The 21,832-nt window shown below is 37.0% G+C and overlaps 1 protein-coding gene across 1 annotated transcript in view; it reads left to right on the top strand.

Annotated features, from left to right (window-relative positions):
• The window catches only part of cfap221 (cilia and flagella associated protein 221), a 39,013-nt gene extending 17,478 nt beyond the window's left edge, over positions 1-21,535 (top strand). The window contains exons 12-27 of the mRNA XM_055166914.1: positions 770-860; positions 945-1,038; positions 3,415-3,504; positions 4,215-4,310; positions 6,311-6,398; positions 9,275-9,363; positions 10,838-10,915; positions 10,999-11,106; positions 11,175-11,231; positions 11,829-11,933; positions 12,026-12,123; positions 12,893-12,941; positions 13,207-13,310; positions 18,604-18,690; positions 20,074-20,163; positions 21,414-21,535. Coding sequence (XP_055022889.1) covers positions 770-860; positions 945-1,038; positions 3,415-3,504; positions 4,215-4,310; positions 6,311-6,398; positions 9,275-9,363; positions 10,838-10,915; positions 10,999-11,106; positions 11,175-11,231; positions 11,829-11,933; positions 12,026-12,123; positions 12,893-12,941; positions 13,207-13,310; positions 18,604-18,690; positions 20,074-20,163; positions 21,414-21,468 — 1,379 coding nt within the window. The 3' untranslated portion in view covers positions 21,469-21,535. The remainder of the gene's footprint in view (positions 1-769; positions 861-944; positions 1,039-3,414; positions 3,505-4,214; positions 4,311-6,310; positions 6,399-9,274; positions 9,364-10,837; positions 10,916-10,998; positions 11,107-11,174; positions 11,232-11,828; positions 11,934-12,025; positions 12,124-12,892; positions 12,942-13,206; positions 13,311-18,603; positions 18,691-20,073; positions 20,164-21,413) is intronic.
• Positions 21,536-21,832: the final 297 nt, after the last annotated feature.

Genomic DNA, 21,832 nt, shown 5'->3' with positions numbered 1-21,832 from the left:
ATTTGGGTTGCCAGATTCAATACGAAAATTCAGCTGGTTTAAAAGTAAAAGGACTCTCTCTAATCTGAATTTTCTCTACCTAAACCTCCATACTTGCACAAATACTGATAACTAAAACAGCTGCAAGCGTAACGTAGTATTTTTCTTAAAACTATATGAGCGCAGGCTACGTATAGTTCGTTTAAAGGTGTATTGTGTAACTTTTCAGGTGGAGGGTCCGTCAAATGCTTTTCTCCATGGAGATGTATTGCTTTGTCTGGAATGTTCCACAGAATGGCTTTAAACTTTTCATGGAGACCAAACCAGACCAAATTACAAGTCAGATCTGTGGAGAGGCAACCCCTCTCACAGTCAGAATGCTTGTTTTTTTAGGTATTTTTATATGTATATTTTTTAAACCACCTCTAATTGAATAAAGTAACGTGTAAGGTAGAGCTGTTTAATGTCATACTATGGAACATTCCAGGCACAGCAATGACATATCCATAAAAACAAAAAGGTGGCAGACCCCTAACTGAAACATGACACAGTGCATCTCGATTTAAGAGTTATGGAAAATGAAAGAAATACTGGAATTAAAGAGAGAATTTTCCATAAAAACTGAATCTTATAAATGACTACCTTGAATAACTGTTTTCATATCAACTTGTAAAATACAATCACTTTTCTCAAACTACACCACACTGCACTGTTCAGCCAAGTTATTTGTATTGCAACACTGTAAGCTAATTTTCCGTATCCAATTCATTTTTGTCCTCGGGGGGTCCAGATTTCACGCTGAGCCGCCAAGTAAAGGAGGCCCTGTTCCTCAAAAAAGTAACCGAGAATGAGAGGAACAGACAAGAGCGCTGTCGGCAATGGTACGTTTGATATTACAAAGGTAGTAAAAGTACATATATTTAAGGTGAAAGTACTATGAAGTATAAAAGTGTATGTTTGAGCAGGCAGGTGGACCATGTGGGAGAGGAGCCCGTGTGTGGAAAGAGGAGGAGGGACATTCTGGAGGAGAGAGAGGAGGCCCTGCAAATGTATACAAAGGTACTTTAAATACAAATATATCAAGTATAAAATCACTACTTGTTCATATACCAGACTTTATAGGGGGATGTTGGGAAAAATATCTAAACTATAGCTTTAGCCACTACTACTACTAGGAATACTACACTGGTTTCTGTACAACTACTCTACAGTAGCTACTACTTATACTACAACTAATACCATTGTAGGTACAACAGTTAGGGTTACTACTACTGCTACTGCAAACTACTACTGCTACACCTACCACCACTACTACTGCTGCTGCTGCTGCTACTACAACTTCTACTGCTACTGCTACTACTACTACTACTACTACTACTACTACTACTACCACTAGCGATACTACACTGTTTTTTAATACAACTACTCTACAACAACTACTACTACTTCTGCTACTACTAACTACTACCATTTTAGATACAACAGCTAGGGTTACTACTACTGCTACTGCAAACTACTACTACTACTAGTACTACTACTGCTGATGCTGGTGCTGCTACTTCTACTGCTACTACTACTACTACTACTACCACTACCACTATTACTACTCTTGCTACCACTACTACTACTCTTACAACTGGTACTATGGCTACTACCATAGTCACCAAAGCTGTTTCAGTAACTAAACCTACTGCTACTGTTACTGCTACTATTACTACTACTACTACTATGAATCTAAGTAGTAGTAATAGGCTACTTCTACTACTTAGATTTCTCCTATCACTATGACAGCTGAAATAAGGATACAAATCATGATAGATAGAATTACTACGACTGCTACTACTACTACTACTACTTTTACTACTACTACTACCACGACCACTACTACTACTGCTACTACTGCTACTACTACTGCAACTGGCTACTACTATCATGGTCACCAAAGCTGTTTCAACAAGTAAACCTATTGCTACTACTACTACTACTACTATTACTACTACTCCTTGAGATTCTCCTATCTCTCTGACAGCTGAAATACGCACACAAATCATGACAGATACAAATACAACTTCTACTTTTACTACTGTCACTACCAACTGTTATCACTACTACAGCAGCTTGCACTTCGAAGCAAATTATCCAAATTCCACAGAATCCAAAGTTAATTTGAGTTTACTACGTGGCTACACAATATGCTTCAGTTTGTCATATTTTCCAATTTACTTCCTCTGACACTTACACAGTCCCTGTCATTACACTTCACTGTTAGCGCGTTATTGTAGCCTCTCTAGTATCACATTGCATTTAAAAATACGACGCGCGCTGGCTTTTTACGAGACGATTTATTGGGACCGCAGTTTGAAAAAGTGCAAGCTCGGCCAAACCCTTGTCACTTTTTAAAATGTGGCCTCTGAATTTCCTTACAAAAGTTATTCAGTTATACAAATATATCATAGATTTTCCATTCCGAGGTGCGAGTTGCATCAGGTGTGTTATGGGAACATGGCTCTTTTGTAATGGGATGATCCGTTCCAGTTGACAGCTAAAAATACAATACACTGATCTATGTTCAATATGAAATCTCTCATAACTGCATAAAGCTGTCAGGATGTACTTAATAATGACAGTGTAATCCCTCTGTGGACAGGTGATCTTTTAGAATTGTCTAGAATCATACAAAGGCTGTAAACAAAAGAGAATGTAATCGGAATTGATTGATGTTTTCATTACAGGTTACAGCGTCTATCTATGTTGTTTTCTCATCACAAACGTACCCGGTGTTGTGTTTTGTTTCATTCACACACGTTTAACACACAAATCCTGCACATTTACGCCGAGTTCTTCTCAAACTGAAAACACTCTGTTCCACCCTGTGATCTGGTAATACAGGAAGTGCTCTAATGTGTTTTTAAACTCTGTACATCTTCACTTTTCATCTTCATAATTTGTATAATTTCAGCCAAGTTCTACTCTTCTTTTTTAATGTTAATTTTATGATAATTATTCATGCTTTGATTAGTTTGTATTGCGACTTTAATGTCTTTCTTGTTCTGTAAAGCACTTTCAGTTACGTTGTGTACGAATTCTGCTGTACAAATAAACTTTCCTTGCCTGAAATAAAGGTAAAAATTTGCCGTTAACTTGAAAACTATCACTATCACAACATCACAAGCTGGAACAGAACATTTTCAGCTTTGGAAATGCAGACAGACTAATAATAAAGGATTGCTCAAACATGGCTGAATGAAACAAAACAAAACAACCCCAGGTATGTTTTTGAGGAGATAACAACATGGTTTAAAGCACACAAGAATCAATTTTGCATAATGTGGGACCAGCCAGGTTATGTAAGATGTTTGAATATGTCTGTATAAAATAATGTGCTATTTATGTAGACACAACTTAATCTTTCTACCTGGATTTTTATATTTTTAGGCTCAAAGAGGAGAGGCAACAGAACAGAGAGAGATTTATTTTGGAAAACCTCTACTGTCAAATGAAAGAGTGGTTTTAGACGTTGGACAGGCAAGTAGCACATGGTTTTGTAATTAAAGGTACATTATGTAACTTTTCTGGTGAAGGGAACGTCACTTGACTTGCTTGTGTTCATGGACGTATATAAATGGCTTTTATTAATTTACTGATGCTTTATTGTCCATCCTTCCATTTTCTTCCGCTTATCTGGGGCCAGGTCACGGGGGCAGCAGTCTAAGCAGGGACTCCCAGACTTCCTTCACCCCAGACCCTTCCCCCAGCTCCTCCGGGGGGACTCTGAGGCATTTCCAGGCCAGCCAAGAGACATAGTCCCTCCAGCGTGTCTTGGGGCGATCTGGGCAGCTTTATTGTTCAAAAAAGAAAGAAAATAACCATAACAAATATACATTCTTACTATAGATCTGGCTGTATTGTGTAGATAGTAGTCAGGTTTAAAGCTGTACTGTGAAACATTGCAGGCCAAGTAATAGCATTTCCATGGACACAAGCAGATCCCAGATCCGCCACCAGAAACGTTACAAATTTTAACTACTACTAATCTAGAAAAAAAAAGTGCTTAATGTGAAGAATACGATTTTGAAGTACTCCTCCCGCTGCTTCTATTACTTCTCATCGCTATTTGGCAACATTTCAAAGTGTTTCTTATCTATGTTTCTATTTTTTAACATGTCACAAAATGCAATGTTTATGTTTTCAGATTGTCCTCATTACTTAAACGTTTATGATTTAACTCATTGCAGACTCCAGATATCACCCCAGAGTTCCAGTTCCACCCGTGTATAAACTGGGACTTTAAACACAGATGCCTTGAACTCTTCCAGCAGGCTGCGTATAAGGTACTTCTCTCCAGTCCTCCTCTGTACTACGTCAGCTCTTGGCCTGTCATGATAACAAATTTTGAAGTAAATATAGATGACAAATGTTAACACTCAAACTCACTTATTCCACTGTCTGCTTGTTTCTGTACATAAATCATTGTTTGCCTGGAATGTTCCACAGTGTGACATTAAACAGCTCTACTTTATGTTTATTCAATTACAGATGGTTTTATAGCTCAAAAATACCTAGAAAAACAGACATTCTGACTGTGAGCGGACTTGCCTCTCCACAGATCTGACCTCTAAGTTGGATAGAAGATAGAAAAGTGTAATACCATACTGCGAAACATTCCAGACAAAGCAATAACATTTCCATTTAGAAAAGCTTTTGATGGATCCTAGACCAGAAAAGTTACACAATTTACCTACTGCTACTGCAAACTACTACTACTATTACTACTACTACTACTTTAGTACTTAGTTTACCTCTGTAATGAGCCATAGAAATTATTTTTTAGTTTTTTAAAGACAACAGAATATAACATTTAACAAAATACAATAATCAATATAAAAACAAAACACAAAAACATAAAGCAACACAACAAATGCAACCCCCCCTACACACACACACACACACACACACACACACACACACACACACACACACACACACACACACACACACACACACACACACACACACACACACACACACACACACAAATTTAGTTAAATAAAACAAAAGTAATGTGGTAGTGCAGCATAAACACACCACTAGGCCCCCTTACATTGATATATTTTGACCAATTTATAATTGAAATTCCTTTTCTCTCTTTTTTTCCAAATTTTTAAATAAACATTTTTAGTTCCTATACTTAATACAGCTTATATCTTACCATATAGCCAAAAAAAATTCCCAGTAGTGCAAAAAAACCCAAAACTTTCATGTCTTGAATAATAAGTTGATGTAGTATTTATCGTGACAGGCCTATAGTTTACACAGTCTGAACTTCAGCAGAGATCTGATGCACACTTCCATGTCTCAGAGGTCCCAACCCTTTAGTTCAGTCATATGGAAACCCGTACTAAATATATGACACTCAATAGGTCATGCTCACAACCTTCTGGTATTCATAGTATGTACAGTATAGTGTCAGATGGAGGACATATGCTGTGTGACTCTGTGCAGTTTACTGTTTTAGAGAGAAATATCCAAACTGAAAATCCACATATGTTGAATTTCATAACAACAACGATCATGTCTATATGTTTGAGTAATATTTTCAGATACTTTTGTTTCACCCATTACAGCTGACAGAAAGTGGGCACACTGGACTTTAGACCACTAATCACTTTGACAAGAACTGAGAAAATGTCTGTAATTTTAATTTTAGTCATTTCTTTAGTTTTTATCAGTAAAAATTTAAACTTTGGTGAAATATTTTAGTTGACGAAATGAACACTGATTTTATGTCCGTAGCAAAAGTTATTCAAGTGGCTTCTTCAGTTCTGTAAAGTGCTGTAATGTCATAAACATTCTCTGGAGTGTGAAGCTAACTGGAGGCACTGCGCTGTTACTGGACTTTGAACTGAGATTTAACACAACAGCCAACAAATCAAACTCCTAAACAGGAATATAAACACCTGCATTGATCACAAGCTCCTGAAAATGTGTTGTTTAATTCCAGTTTTCAACTTATTTGGCAGTGTTTTCTGACATGTGCATTGTGCCTCCAGAATAACTGCTGAACATTCTGCCATAAACATTCACATAGAACCCCCCAGGGTGACATCACTGCAAAATATCCGTATTAAACATAAACCAGAGCACACGAGTCTGACCTGCCCTCCACCTCAATTCTACAATATTGGCAGTTTACAATGGGATTTCACTTGAACCTGATCTTTACAGTAGAGGCCAGCGGAGGCAGTGGATTCTTGTATACGCGGTATTAGCCACTCGCCGCCCGCCGTGAGCGTACATATAAATGAGTGCTTGTGTCATGTTGATTCTTCAGATTGTGATCCAGTGCCGTATGAATAGGAGGCTGCTCTCTCTGAGGAAACTGATCAAGGAAATGAAAGAGCCTCGGACCACACAAGAAGGTGCTGTCTATCAAATCTCTGTCCTCGTTCATCCTCTTCTCTCATCAAGCTACTTCGTCCTTCATTTTAGCAGAATTGTACACCCAATGAACTCTTGTAGTGAAAAGAAAATATTAGCAATAATACAGTAATAGCAGACTTTTTAAAATCCTTTGTCATCAGAATGTTCAAATATCCAGAATGGAGTTCAACTGGAGGCAAAATGAAGCAAATAAAATGTACTTTCAAGGATTAACTGATGAACAGATCTAAGTGTAGTGATGGGAAGAATACTGCGAAAATGTATTTAGTTACTGCATTAATATGTGTTTCTTAACGTATTCTGATAAATGGGCCAATCAGAGTACTGTGTTCTGAATACACTGAGTTACATTTAAATTATTGTGTAAAAATGCAACTTAGTATTGAAAACACTTTATATTAGCCTCACATTTTTAAAGCATTTATTATCACTAATTGGAGATGGAAACATTTTGAAGCATAAATTACATGATAAAGTAATTGTAATCTGAATACTACCAAAAGAAAAAGTAATTCTACTGGAATACAGGTACTCAAAATATATAGAATATGTATTTTTTGTACATGTCTTCAGTTACTTCCCAACACTGTCTAAATGCAAATGGTTTTATGACATTATAACAAAAAATAAACAACAATTTTGAATTTTGAATAGTTAATTTTCTTCTCTGTTAAAAAATAATGGAAAAAATACAATTTACTAACCTTAAAATTGTATTTGAACTTCAGAAAAAGTATCATTTAAATTGGTGAATTTTCTACTATTTCTTTAGATGAAGTAATTATAGTGATCTTAATATTTCTGTTAGGATTTGTCCAGTTAAACCTCAAAATCTTCATCTTAATCTCTTTATCACTTAACAAATAATGTAAAAAAAACAAAAAAACAATTGAAAATGTTTTTAAACCAGGTTCTGATATCACGCTCAAGCATCTGATTTTCATTTGCCAAATTTCCCTTGATTTTCCATATGTTGTAATATTCTGAAATTAATCCTGGTTTTCAAAGAGAAAATCCAGAGTTTTAGGTTTTATTGGACCAGTCCTTACAGAAAAAGATGAGGCCACTACAGTTTGTCACTTCATCTATAGATATTTTACACATATCATCATAAAGTATACTTTTTGTGAAGCTCAAATACAATTTTGAGGTTAGAGTTTTTTTTTTATTTATCTCTTAACAAAGACACAAATTCTAAATTGTTGTTTATTTTTTGCTATAATGTCTTAAAACCTTTTGCATTTCGGATTTTAGCATCTATAGGGTTTGTAGCATTAGATAAAGACCAACAGATTTTCGTTTTTGTCAGTAGTTAGTTATTTTGTCCCTTTGCAGCTACTAGTGTTGCCTTGAAAATTCTCAATGGTATGTTTTCTACAGATGTTATCAGTCTGGTTCCTACACCCTCCATTGTGTCACGAGACTCAAAATGATAAGATGTGTTTATTTCAGTGATCCGTGTGTAAAGAGGAAACTCACTGGTCACATATCATTTACAAACAAAATCACTTTTCCATCACACTTCAAACGGTTTAGTGCTTCACTCACTGATTCTGCAGAAATGTCTCGTGTTTCTCCGTCCCCTGTGATTTTTTTTTTCTCTTTATCTTTTCCTCATAAACACTCAAACATCAGCCATATTTGTTTTGGTGCTTTGGTGCTCTCTGATTGGTTAATCCACCTATCAATCACTCCCATCTCAACTCAAGGAGATTCACCATTGATCAGACTTACAAAGTTTTAAAAAAGATTTTAGTCTAGATTTCATTCAACCATAAACCTTAACTATAAAATGTGGATTTTATTTACTGAACAAGTCAATATGTCGTACATGACAGTTCTAACAACATTTGCAATTCTTCTTTTTGGCCTATGCCTCAAACCTCAGCATTTTTCTAACAATATATTCTCTACGCCTCGTCTGACAGGGCCAAACTGAATGTGGGATGATTTAACTGAGCTCATTTATAACCCTTTTCATGGGTCATATTTCTAAGACTTTTCACCATTCAAAAGATATAATACTGTCATTTAAATTGTTAATTGCTATGGCAACAGTCCTAATTTTTCACCATTTTGAATCCCATCTTTATCTATAATCCGTGTATCATTCGTTCATTAAATTTTCAAAATAAAATAAAAAATAAGAAAACAAAAAAACAACTGCTTGTCTCCAAAACCAAAATGAAAAAACGGATACTGAATTGAGACCGGACCAGACTGGGACTGAGAGCGAGACTGGGACTGGGACTGAGACTGGGGACTGAGACTCGGGATTGAGACTGGGGACTGAGACTGAGACTCAGACTGAGACTGGGACTGGGACTGAGACTGGGACTGAGAGTGGGACTGAGACTGGTTTACTCCTGGTTTACTCCTGGATTAGACCTGATTTAGCTTTGATTTAGTCCTGTTTTAGTCCTGGTTCAATCCCTATACGGCACAAAATTCCAGCATCGTAGTTTAAGTCACGGAAACTGGAAACAGCCGTTATCCGTTTTTTCCATTCTTCATTTAAACACAAAATCGAAAACTGAAAAAAAAATAAAAATCATTATCCGTTTTTTTCATTTTGGTTTTGGACACAAATAATGAAGAAAATTGTTGTTTTGTCATTTTCTTATTTTTGGTTTTATTTTGAAAAACGAATGAACGAATGACACACGGATTGTCTGTTAAAAGAATTTAATTTCTGCTTTCTTCTCTTTCTCCACTTGCCAATAAAAACCTCTCAAACAGTATTACATTTTTAGTCCTATTAAACCACATGTGTCTCTGCTACTGTTGCATTGTACCATATCTATTTTTACATTTTAGAGATGAATTTTATATATTACATCCCTTTGTGCTTCAGAAACAGCAGTGGTGCAGTGTACGAGGATCTCTCCAGAAAAACTCTTCATATTCTCCCACCCCACTTTCTCAGCCGAGGACGACCCCCTGGTGAGTGCTTGTACTTTATAATACCATCTAATGCTAAGGGACTGAATTATTTAAATGGACCCGATTTTTACGGCTTCAAAACTACAATAAGCACTGTTATAATAATGCTTGCTTTTTCAGCTGTTGTTAGAAAATGCATTATTTTAGCTACCTGTGTTTTGCCATATTGAATTGAAGCTATAGACATGCTAGTGTAAAACAAATACTAGATGTAATAATGAATAACTTAAAACTATAGTGTGTAACTTTTTAGCCAAATAATTAGAGTTAAATAAATTTGGTTGTGTTTATTGCATGGAAAATGGATAAAAGCATGTGTCCTTACTCAGAGCTGGCTTGCATCTCCACAAACCTGACTTTGATTTGGCTTAGAGCAGGGCCTCTTCCTGCTTGTTTCCATAGAAATGTTGTTTCTTTGGCTATTGATACTTTGCAGTGACATCTCGCTGGGGGTGTTCTACATGTATCTCTATTGGCGGAATGTTGAGTAGTTAGTATGGTAACACATTGCACACATTTAGCCAAGCTGGTGCTGCCTAGTGCCTCCACTCAATTTCATTTCTCTCCAGGGACTAGATCGGGAATCAAAATACACTAGACGTTTTACAAGAACCCTGAAAATTATAGACCGCGCGCCGGCCAATCAGCAAAGAACTGTGAAGCCATGACGTCAAACTCAAGCGTCTGTCTGGGTCCTTTTGTGGTACAGCACAACAGTAAACAAAGTGGTCGAAATGGATGTAGACGAAGACAGACATTCTGCGTTGGCAACAATTCCTGAGATCAAGGATTTAAAACTAGAACTAAGAGAATGTTTGGTGAATTTTATTAAGGGGAAAGACGTTATTGCCCTTCTTCCTACAGAATTTGGTGCATTACATACCTCACGACCAAATAGCAGCGATTGGTTAAATAAAAAAGTACCCGTCTACAGTCAAGCGAATGAATCCTAATGCTGCGAGGTCAGACGGTTTCCACACAGTGAAACCGGCTGATGAATCAGGCTCGCACACATTAGCAAACACAGACAAAAAAGTTTGAAAACTCAAGACAAATATACAAAATAGATTTAAATAACACACTTTCAGGAGCCTGTGATGAATCTGAGAGTCCATGGTCATGTAGGTGTTTGATTTTCAAGAGAAAAGGTGTAAAAAAAAACAAAAACAGCACAAATCTTCTCACTTGTTGTAGTTCCAACAAAGTCAGCTCTTTCTGTTCAGATTGTGTTAAAATAAAACTCAGATGAAAGTATAACTTGAGTAAGAGAGCTTCTAACAGAGTAGTGCTTCCAATTAGCAAGTGTCAGTCATCTTCCACAGTGTTGCATAAAACATAACTAAATGAATAATGTTCCAAAGTGTAGTTTTACCTTTCTTTTTTTGTGGAATAATACAGGTGACGCGCAACTTCCAGAACATTCCATACTGTACTTTTAATAATAATTAAACTTTCTCGATGAATATATTTCTAGGCACTTGATTTGTCTCCTTTACCTGCTGCTCCTACTGAATGGTCTATAACAACAAGCGTACCCTTCTTCAAACTGAAAGTAAGAATTTTGCATTTAATCATAATAGTCATTTATCTACAGTTGAAGTTACATTATAATATATTTCTACTTTCTCATTCCAGGTTCCGCAGCACTTTAAACTCATGGGCTACGAACCTGTCTCAACTTTAGATGCATACACTTCTTATATTCCCACAACCTTGGCCAGACCGCTGCGCTCTCCGCCTGAAGTGAGTGAGCAAACAACATCACCAAATATTGATAGAAGCTGTGGATACATTTTGCATTGTTTCACCAGGAGGAAGAAGCCGAGGAGGGCGCTGCAAAGGATCATGGGAGTCAAGCTGTTGAGCATGTAAGACCACAAGATTAAATTACTGAACTGAAACTATGTAGAATTTAAAGGTCCTATAATCTGCAAAATGTGAGTTTTAAGTCATGTTATAAGGTTGCTACCTCCTCCAAAACAGACCTGGAGTTGTGTTTTGTTTCATTCACATGTTTCAGTAATTCTTTATTATTAGTCTGTCACATCTCCACAGCTCAAAATGCTCTGTTCCAACTTGTGATGTCATGAAGTGATAGTTTTCAAGTTAACAGCTCCCTTTTGTCTTTAGTTTAGTAGAGATTGACAATTTCACATCTGAAATTATCCGTATGATTCTAGTGAAGGTGTACAGAGTTTAAAAACATAGTGGAGCACTTCCTGTATTACCACATGACATCACAAGGTGGAACAGAGTGTTTTCAGTTTGAATATGCAGATTATGTGTGTTAAACATGTATGAATGAACCAAAACAAAACACAACTCCAGGTCTGTTTTTTGTATGACGAAACAGCACAGATCAGAAAACAGAGTAACATGAGCCCTTTAATTTACTATTTTAAAATGTTCAAGTTAAATCCCTTTTTGCCTTTATATACTTATTATTCTGTCTTATTTGATACCAGGAGGAAAAGACAGAAGGACTGGAACCAAAGTTAAAAGATCTTATAAGTTATAAATTCACTGCACCTGATTTTCAACCTGCTCCAGCTCATCCGCTTCGCATCTTTGTAAGACATTTTTCATATATATCATAGTCTATTTACACAATTTGTTTTTATCATAACTTTTCTAACTAACTTACCAACTCTTTTAATCGTAGAATCCAGCTCCAGGACTCCACGCCCATCGTCCAACTCCGAAATATTTGGAAAGCTATCCTGAGTACTACCTGTGCCCACAACAGACATACCAACAAAAGTAAACTAGTTTTAACATGCAATTTTCAAACTTTTCCTCATACGGTATATATTTTCACTGAGCAAACATAACATTGCGATCACTGAAAGGCAAAATAAACAGTATAAATAATGGCATCTGTAGTGGGTGGGAGTTATTAAACAGTGAGTTAGAAGATGTTTTTAGATTACTTTTTGATATTTCCCAGAGGATAACTTGAACACAGTGCACCTTAGTCCTGATTTTTAGCTGCTTGTGCACTGAGGAGTGAAGCAGCTGGACAAACACCACACCCCCAAAAAATGCTCAAATTCATAAGGGCTAGTTTAGGGCAATTTACACAATGAAAATATCCAAATGATACTAGTGAATATATAGTGGTGAATGGACTTTATATACACAGATTTTCCTCAGAACTGATCCAAGAATATGAGTTCAGAAGTATGGGAATGTCCTGACAAATTGATGTAAAAAAAAGGCCGCTGTTGTGGTGCTCTTCATGCATCTAATCACAACTGGTGTTTTTTTTTTTTTTTTTTATTAAAACCAATGATTCACCAAGGACCTAAGGGGAAAAAAGAGACTAAACAAGGTCTAAATCTGGTCTGAAACGGAACTACAGCAGGACTTGAGAAAAGATAAAAAAGGATGGCAAAATGTTATTATCTTTTTCTAAATTAAACAAACACAAGAACTGTAGATGACCTTGCATACCGCTGTAGTCGGCACACGTTCACGTACTACAATTTGAGAAATGCTGACATAATTTTAACTCCTATTGTTTTGACAGAGCTTCTAATGACGCCTCTGCTGTCACTCAGGACTACCTCATGGACAAGGTAACACTTAAAGGTCCTATACGCAAAATTTACTCTTGTGCGCCATTTTTTCTTGTTAAATCCTCAAAAACAAACCTGGAGTCGTGTTTTGTTTCATTCACACATGTTTGAATGATACTGCACTTTTAAATGATCCAAAAACACAACTCCAGGTCTGTTTTTGATGAGGAAACATTATAACAGATCACAAAATGGAGTAATATCCCTTTCAAAAGCTCAGATATTTGCTATTTTCTATATCTATCTATATTTTCTCTGTTAACAGGAAGTAGCTGAGGAGATAATGACTTGGAAGAAAGACTTTGGCACCATTCTGTCCAACTGTCTGTCCAAACATCGCTCTCAAACCCACATGGAACTCCCGAGCAGGTACAAAACTACTACCACTACCCACAATGCATTTATCTTCCAAATCCTCCATCATTCTCGGCTCTATTTTTCCCAAAGAGGAAATTGACTTCAAGTGGAGAGATTGTCAAACCGAATGCATCTGTGGTTTGTCACCACTGTTTACTCTAGATGTTTATAGAAGGGAGAGAGCCTGTTGTTCACTTCCTCAGCTCTCTGGGTAGAAAATGATTTGAACTGGGCGCTGTTCAGATATTTTCACACTTCACATCGTTTCGTGAATGAATGTGGATGCAGTGGTAGAAGATGAAGAAGTAAAAATAGTAAAGTACTGTACCTAAAGGAGCACTGTGTAACTTTTCTGGTGGAGTTCTTTACTTAAGTACATTTTAAAGGTGATACTTTTGACTTTTACTTCACTACATTTGAGAGCAGGTATCTTTACTATCTACTCCTCTACACTTTTTATAACTGGACTCAAAAGTACAAGTATTTTTCATGGTTGTGTGAGACCTGCTTTAAAGGCTGAGGGTTTAATTTTAGCACATTAATAATGTGAGCAAACAAAAATATACAAATTAAAACAGGTAGTAAAAAACAACAAATTAAATTGTTTCAGTTGAACAAAATTTAGCACAAATCTGTATCAAAATTTATACTTTTTGAACCTTTGAATCTGTGTGAAATACTTTTACTTTTTACTCTTAAAGTACGTTTTTAAATATGTACTGTTATACTTTACGTTATACTTGATTTTTTCATCTGATACTTTTACTTGAGTCGATTTCTTTCATCTGATACTTTAACTTTTTCATCTGAGACTTTTATTTGAGTTTTTCTGCTCTGATATCTGTACTTTTACTTGAAGTTGCATTGTGTAACTTTTTTGATGCTTTTCTCGATGAAGATGCTTCTACTTTGTCTGGAATGTTTCACAGTATGGCATTAAACCTTTCTATCTTCATGGAGACCAAACCAGACCAAGTTACAGGTCAGATCTGTGGAAAGCCGCCCCTGCTCACAGTCAGAATACCTGTTTTTAAAGGTATTTCTGAGGTATAAAACCACCTGTAATTGAATAAATGTAAGGTAGAGCTGCTTAAAGTCATACTGTGGAGCATTTCAGGTAGAGCGGTGACATCTCCATGGAAACAAGCTTCTTCTACCACAGATGTAATGACTCGGTGAAAGGTAAAGCTCCGGCCAGTGGAGTATCTAGGCCAGTATTCTCTATCCTATACTGTCTGTAATGATTTATTCAGCCTATTGCCTAAATGGACACTATAAATAAGTCAGGGTTTGTGCATGTTCCCCCCAGGCTGAACACGGTGGGTCCTATATGTTCTGCTTTTCTAAGAACACAACTCTATAAAAGGACAAAAAGGAAAAAAAAGAAAAGAAAGAAAACGGTTTATGATATCAACAGACAGACACAAACCGTTTATTTGTTATATAATACAAATATGATATACAGTATGGACTTGCTGAGTAGCCGTGTGTGTTGATACTTTGCAGCTGATGTCAGCAACGTTCCTGTGATGGGGTCGTGCGATGCTAACTGTAGGCACTGCTCTGTCTGAAGTGTTGTTAAATTTTAATCTGAGCTTTATTTTAACACAATCTAACCACATGTACATTTTGATCAGGCTCCTGAAAATGTGTCATCTTAAAACTTTTTGTCATTGTTTGCTAATGATTGCACTGTGTCACCATGGTAACTGTTCTACCATTCAGCTGCATGTAGAACACCCCCAACGTGGCGTCACAGCAAAGTATTAATTTGCAGTAATCACAGCTGAAGTAGTAGTATCACTGTTTGTTGTGACCAGATTAAGTATACACATTCCTCTAAATATTAGGGTTTAGGTCAGTGATTCTTTAGCCTAATTCATCAGCCGGTTTCACTTCGTGGAAACCATCTGACCTCACAGCGTTAGGATTCATTTGCTCAATGGTAGGCGGGTACTTTTTTATTTAACCAGTCGCTGCTATTTGGTCGTGACGTATGTAATGCACCAAATCCTGTAGGAAGAAGGGCAATAACGTCTTTCCCCTTGATAAAATTTATCAAACATTTTCTTTGTTCTGGCTTTAAATCCTTGATCTCGGGAATTGTTGCCAACACAGAATGTCTGTCTTCGTCTACATCCATCTTGACCGCTTTGTTTACTGCTGTGCTGGACCACAAAAGGGACCCAGACAGGCGCTTGAGTTTGACGTCATGGTTTCACAGCTCTTCACTGATTGGCCAGTGCACGGTCTTCAACTTCCGGGGTTCTTGCAAATCGTCAAGTGCATTCCGATTCCTGACCTAGACACTGGAGAGAAATGAAATTGAGCATTGAGACATTGTGGTGCCAGCTTGGCTAGGGATTCTTAACCATAGGTTCAAAGTAGCACCACAAGCACCCACCTGAAAGCAGTAAAATCAGAAGAGTTTAATACTTTCGGGCCCCAAGGTCATAAAGCTTAAGAACATCTAGTTTAGGTTTATATTGTGCTTTGTACCAATCACTTAAAGGTGCATTGTGTAACTTTCTGGTGAAGGGGCCATGGACATGTCAAACCTCTGCCTGGAATGTTCCGCAGTATGACAATAAACAGCTCTACCTTACATTTATTCAATTACAGGTGGTTTTTATAGTTCAAAAATACCTAGAAAAACAGGCATTCTGACTGTGAGCGGGGTCACCTCTCCACAGATCTGACCTGTAACTTGATGATAGAAAGGTTTAATGCCCTACTGTGAAACATTCCAGACACAGCAACAGCATCTTCATGAAGAAAAGCACCAGAAAAGTTATACAATTCACCTTTTAAACAAGATTCGCCAAGAGATTAGCAGTTTATTTCGAAAGCAGTAGCCTTTGTCTCTTCATTCCAACTGAGAAAATGCTTGACTTTTTCTTATTTTAACAAAACACCATTGTGCGCTTGTCCCATTGGCCCACCCCAGGCACTGCCCAGTTTAGCAGCTCTATCTGAAATGCAGTTACGGCTGCAGTTTAGATGTTTAGCCCCACTTTAAAATCGTATTAGTACGTGTTGAAAATCAGATTAGTAGTATTGTGTAGTAGCACCGTCAAACCACACGTACACAAAATCATATTACTTCCCCTTCGCAGGCTGTTGATGTGATAGTGTTGACCGTAGCTGTCGTGTGTTGTTGTCTCTTTGTATGTACCATGTTGAGTAAAGGGGCTCTTGTGTAAGCAGTACCTTGGGGCGTAGTGTAAAGTGTAAAAAGGCCAAGCGGGCAATGGCTGCGCTCCCTCATGATGCGCACTGTGACTGAGGAGAGTGAACTTTCTCTTAACAGATGTAGAAAAGGTCAGGGCGGGCTCTGAGGCGGCGTACAGTCATATCTGAGCTGCTTTCAGGAAATCTACGGCTTTTTAGCGCTGCGATAAGTCACTGCAGGGCAAGTCCTTAAAGGGGCATGACTTTAAACATATCCATCTAGTATTTATTCATTACTGATGTTTCTATTGCTCAAAAATACAATAGTGTCTTCTGTGAATAGGGGCGACTCTCCACAGATCTGAATTGTAATGTAAAGTAGTGCTGTAACCTGCTTGCCTCCCTTGTGATAGATGGGTTTAATCTATACTGTGGAACATTCTAGACAAAGCAACAACATTTCCATGGAAACAAGAAGGTTCAACCCTCCACTAGAAATGTAACCGCACATTTACGGGGCCCATATTCCACTGTTTTCTGATCTATGTTATAATGTTTTTTTCTCATCTTGTTGTGGTTTGTTTCCTTCACACGTTCTTCTCTCAAACAGAAAACTCTCTGTTTCTCCTTGTGATGTCATGTGGTAATATCAGAAGAGCCCTCGCTGTGACCTGTAAGCTCTGGTTTTGAACATTATAATGTTTTTGCTTTTATTTATTGGTTTGATTGGGATGATACTGTTAGACACAGTTATAAAACAAAAGTGCTGATTTTCAACTCTTTTATAATACACACAGAAATTAAAACAACAAAATACAAAAAAAGTAAAAATTCTTTGGCTATATTAATAATTTGCAGCTGATGTCATCAACATTACCTGGGGGTATGATGCTAACTGTAGGCACTGTTCTGCAAGAGGCTTTGTTAGTTATTTCTGGTCAAATTGTGTTCAAACAAAGCTCAGATTAAAGTTTGATTTAGTTGGAATTACAAAAAGAGAGCTGCTTTGTGCTGTTAAACAAGTCTTTCTCACATCAAATTAAAGTCACAACTAGTTTTTCAGTTAGTCACTCTCACCTTTTAGTTGAAAATCAAACTCCTAAACAAGCCCATGATCACAAGCTCCTGAAAATGTGCTACTTATTTTTGGTTTGTATTCAGACAGGGATAGTGAGTTCGAACGCCTACAGCTCCCACAGGTTGTGCAGCTAGAAGATCACTGGTTCTACTCCCAGACTGGGTGGAGCATTTCTGTGTGGAGTTTGCAAGTTCTCTCTGTGTCTGGATGGCTTACTTTCATTTTTAGCAACCTTCCATCAAGCCTACTGGCAAATCCTCCAGCTAGGTACTGCTCCTGGCCAAGATATGGTTGAAGGTTGAAGATATGGAGATACTCTTGACTGTTCCTCCGCTGATTGGGTCAAATGGACGGACTAACAGGCTGGGTTCATGTACCAGAATTTGAATTTAATTACAGATGGAGAGCACAGGCCTATATACAGTAATTCTATGAGATTTTCTTGAGAAAATATCCAAACTTATTTTTTTGACTGGCTTTCCAAACTTGCTATATTAATCTTGTGGCTCCTTACAGCTCGCGTTTATTTATCCTGACAGAGAAAGCCTTGAACATTGTACTTGTTATTCTTTCATGTGGATAGGCCCAGTGATTACAGGGATATTAAACACAACAAATCTGCAATCAATCAATTTGAATCATTAGACCAGATGCCCTATCCACCTCCTTCATTTGTACTGAGACGCATAAAGAGTTCATTTGTGTTTATTTAGTCTGCTTTTGCTTCTATTCTGATTATAATCTCATTTTTAGACATTTAACAATATTTAAATTAGGCATAAACCACAAATTCCCATGTGAGTAATGAGAGGGACCACACTGAGAAAGAAACCACATGATTTTGGTGGTTACATTTCATTTTAATAGTTTTTTAAATGAAAAAATCTGAGAATAATCAAAACTCCATTGTGCATGTAGCCAGAGTCTTGTTTACAAAGCCAAGAGTGATTTTTGGGAATGCTTTTTTCTCCAACATCTTTTCCAAGATGTTTATACAAGCTGGGTTCTTTGATCTCTGTTGAACCAATATCCCTGTGTCCTCCTCTTTTGTTCCAGGTCCAGCTACAATAAAGAATTCCTCCCTGTTCAAGCACCTTATCTCCAAAGTCTGCCGGATGAGCTGAGCCACTTGAAGGACAAACCGTAAGAGCATGCTATCTTTAGATTTCCATGCTTTTGGGGGTAATTTAAAGGTCTAAAATTGACTCTTGTGAGCTTTAAACCATGTTATAATGTTGTTACCTTATCAAAAACATACCTGGAGCTGTGTTTTGTTTTGTTTACATATGTCTAAGTAATCCTTTATGATTAGTCTGTCTCATAAACTGTATAAAGAAAACGACTAAGGACCAAGATATAGGAGCGAATTTGGAGCCAGGTTGATATTAGGAATAGGAATTTATGTAGAGAGGGTTAATCCAAACATTGTAGCCTCCCAGGACCTGCCGACCACATATGTAGACATATATGTTCAACACATTTTGGGCTGTTCAGGCATTCAATAGTTTTTTGCAAATCATTATTCAATTGTGACTTTACTGCATTCCATCAAAATGATTAAAAGATAAAATTAATGTTTTATATTTCATATGTGGACATACACTACCGGTCAAAAATTTTAGAACACCCTAATTTTTCCAGTTATTTATTGCAGTTCAAGTTGTGCAAGTCCAATGAAGAGCTTGAAATGGTACAAAGTTAAGTACTGAACAGCCAGAGGCAAAAACATAATGACCTAAGTCCAAGCTCTGCCAAAACTACCTCAGCAAAAAAGAACAAGATGGTGAGCTTGAGAGCATGGAGTGGCCAGCACAGTCTCCAGACTTAAGCCCCTACAAGTGCCACACATTTATGGGAACTTCTACAACAAGCTTGCAAAGAACTTTCTGAAGAATATTTGATTTCTATTGTAGAAAGAATGTCACGAGTGTGTTCAGCTGTTATATCTGCCTAAGGTGGCTAAATTAATGAATCAAAAGTTTAGAATACATTTTGGTCTATAACTCAACTCAAATTGCCTATATATTATGTGCTTTCATTTCAGAGTGCAATGTCAAAAACTGGAAAAAGTGTGTTCTAAAACTTTTGACCGGTAGTGTACAAATACATTAAATATTAGAAAAATAAGTGCCCCCGTGCTACTCCCTACCTGAACGTGGTGGTTAGTGGGGTAGCTATGTCCACATCTCCAAAGCTTTAAATTCTCTGTTCCACCTTGTGATGTCATTTTGTTCAGCAGAGGTAGGAAATTCCAGGGCTGAAATGATTCTAGTGAAGGTGTATGGAGTTTAAAAACACAGTGGAGCACTTCCTGTATTTCCACATGACTTCACAAGGTGGAACAGAGTGTTGCAGCAGTAAATGAGCAGGGTTTGTGTGTTAAACATATGAGAATGAAACAAAACACAACTCCAGGTCTATTTGTGATGAGGAAACAACATTATAACATAGATCAGAAAATATCATAACATGGGATAATATGAGGTTTTTTTTGTTTTTTTTTTTTTTTTACTGGTTTTGTTTCAGGCCGACAACATCTCCAGTTGAACTCACTCCGGAGATGGTAAAAGCTGAGATGCTCAAAGTGTTTCAGAGTGAGGTGCCAAAACCATCCAGGTAAACACAAATAATTATATAAAAATGCTTTGTTTACAATTTGTCATGCTGTAATATTTCTCTTCAAGCTGTTCTGATTTATTAAAGTGTCAAATGTCAAATTATAATAGTCTACACTTATTTATGTTTTCTACTGAAGAAATTAGCCTGTCTCTGTTATTTTATTATATCATTGCCCTCGTCATAATTGGTTAAGTCATTTCTCAAGTTTTTTGGGAAACTTTTAAAAAACAATTCTCAAGTTTTCAGAATCACTGACCCACAGATTGGCGGTGCAATTCCAGCTCTCACAAATGAATACGTGTTCTTGGGCAAGACACTTAACCCACCTCACCCCCAGTGTCTGTGTACACTGGAAAAGCGCTATACAGAAATGTGCCCATTTACCACTATGGTTGCTAGGTAACAGTTAAGGAAGTACAGTACCTCCATGCCTGCTGCCCGCTTTTAGTGAAATCTAATATTGATGTTAAAGCTGCTTTATGTAACTTTTTACCTGCTTGTTTCTATGGATACGTCATTGCTCTGCCTGTCATTGCTCCACAGTATGACTTTAAACACATCTACTCCACATGTATTCAATTATAGGTGGTTTTATAGCTCAAAAATACCTACAAAAACAGGCATTCTGACTTTAAAGCCATACTGGGAAACATTCCAGACAAAGCAATAACATGTCCATGGAGAAAAGCATCAGAAAAGCTGCACAATGCACCTTTAACTATGTTTTTGTGTAGGGGTCTCCAACCTTTTTCCTCCTGTGAGCTACTTTCTGTAAAATGAAAATGCCAGAGAGTTACTAATTTTAGCAGTCTCCAGAAATGTTGTAAAAATAAGAGCCATGGTAAGACGAAGATGAGGTACAGTTAGACTTCTATAAAACATAACCCATTATCCAGTCATCAGTGCACAAATGAGGCATCAAAATGATACATTAACAAAGCAAACAGGCATTTAATCAATCAAATTTGAGTTATTTAGTGGAATATGTATAATTCCGAATTCCTTGGCGAGCTACTTGGAAGGGGGAGAAGAGCTACTGGTAGCTCCTAAGCAACAAGTTAGAGACCCCTGTTTTAGTGAAATGAGTCTAACCTGCCACATACGCTTTAAGAGATACAGTATGTTAAATCTTTGCTCCTTTGATTGACAGTTAATATTTCAGCATTGACAGATTTTGTATTTGTATTTATTTATATTGGTCAGAAAAAAACTATTATTTGTTTCAACTTGTTTTTTCTCCATTCCAGGTCAGAACCGCCAAAACCAGTGAAGAAAGAACTCAAGAAAGACAACAAGAAGTGAAGTGAAGTATTTTTAAAGGGTCTATATTACACAGTTTTCTGATCTACGTTATAATGTTGTTTTCTCATCACAAACAGACCTGGAGTTGTGTTTTGTTTCATTCACACATGTTTAACACACATATCCTGCATATTTTGGCTGAGTTTTTCTCTCAAAATCTCTCAAAACACGATGGAACAGAGGATTTTGAGCTTTGGAAAGGCAGACAGACTAATAAACCAGGATTACTCAAACACGTGTGAATGAAACAAAACACAACTCCAGGTCTGTTTTTGACCAGGCAACAGCATTGTAACATGATTTAAAGCTCAGAAGAGTCATTTCTGTGTAATATAGGACCTTTAAAACACGAAGATAAGGCCAC

This window comes from Boleophthalmus pectinirostris, unplaced genomic scaffold (genome assembly GCF_026225935.1).
Source record: "Boleophthalmus pectinirostris isolate CB_2022bp ecotype Guang Dong unplaced genomic scaffold, ASM2622593v1 HiC_scaffold_11, whole genome shotgun sequence".
In the NCBI taxonomy this organism is placed as follows: domain Eukaryota; kingdom Metazoa; phylum Chordata; class Actinopteri; order Gobiiformes; family Gobiidae; genus Boleophthalmus; species Boleophthalmus pectinirostris.
Note: the sequence above shows the minus strand (reverse complement) of the source record. Positions and strands in the feature narration are given on the sequence as shown.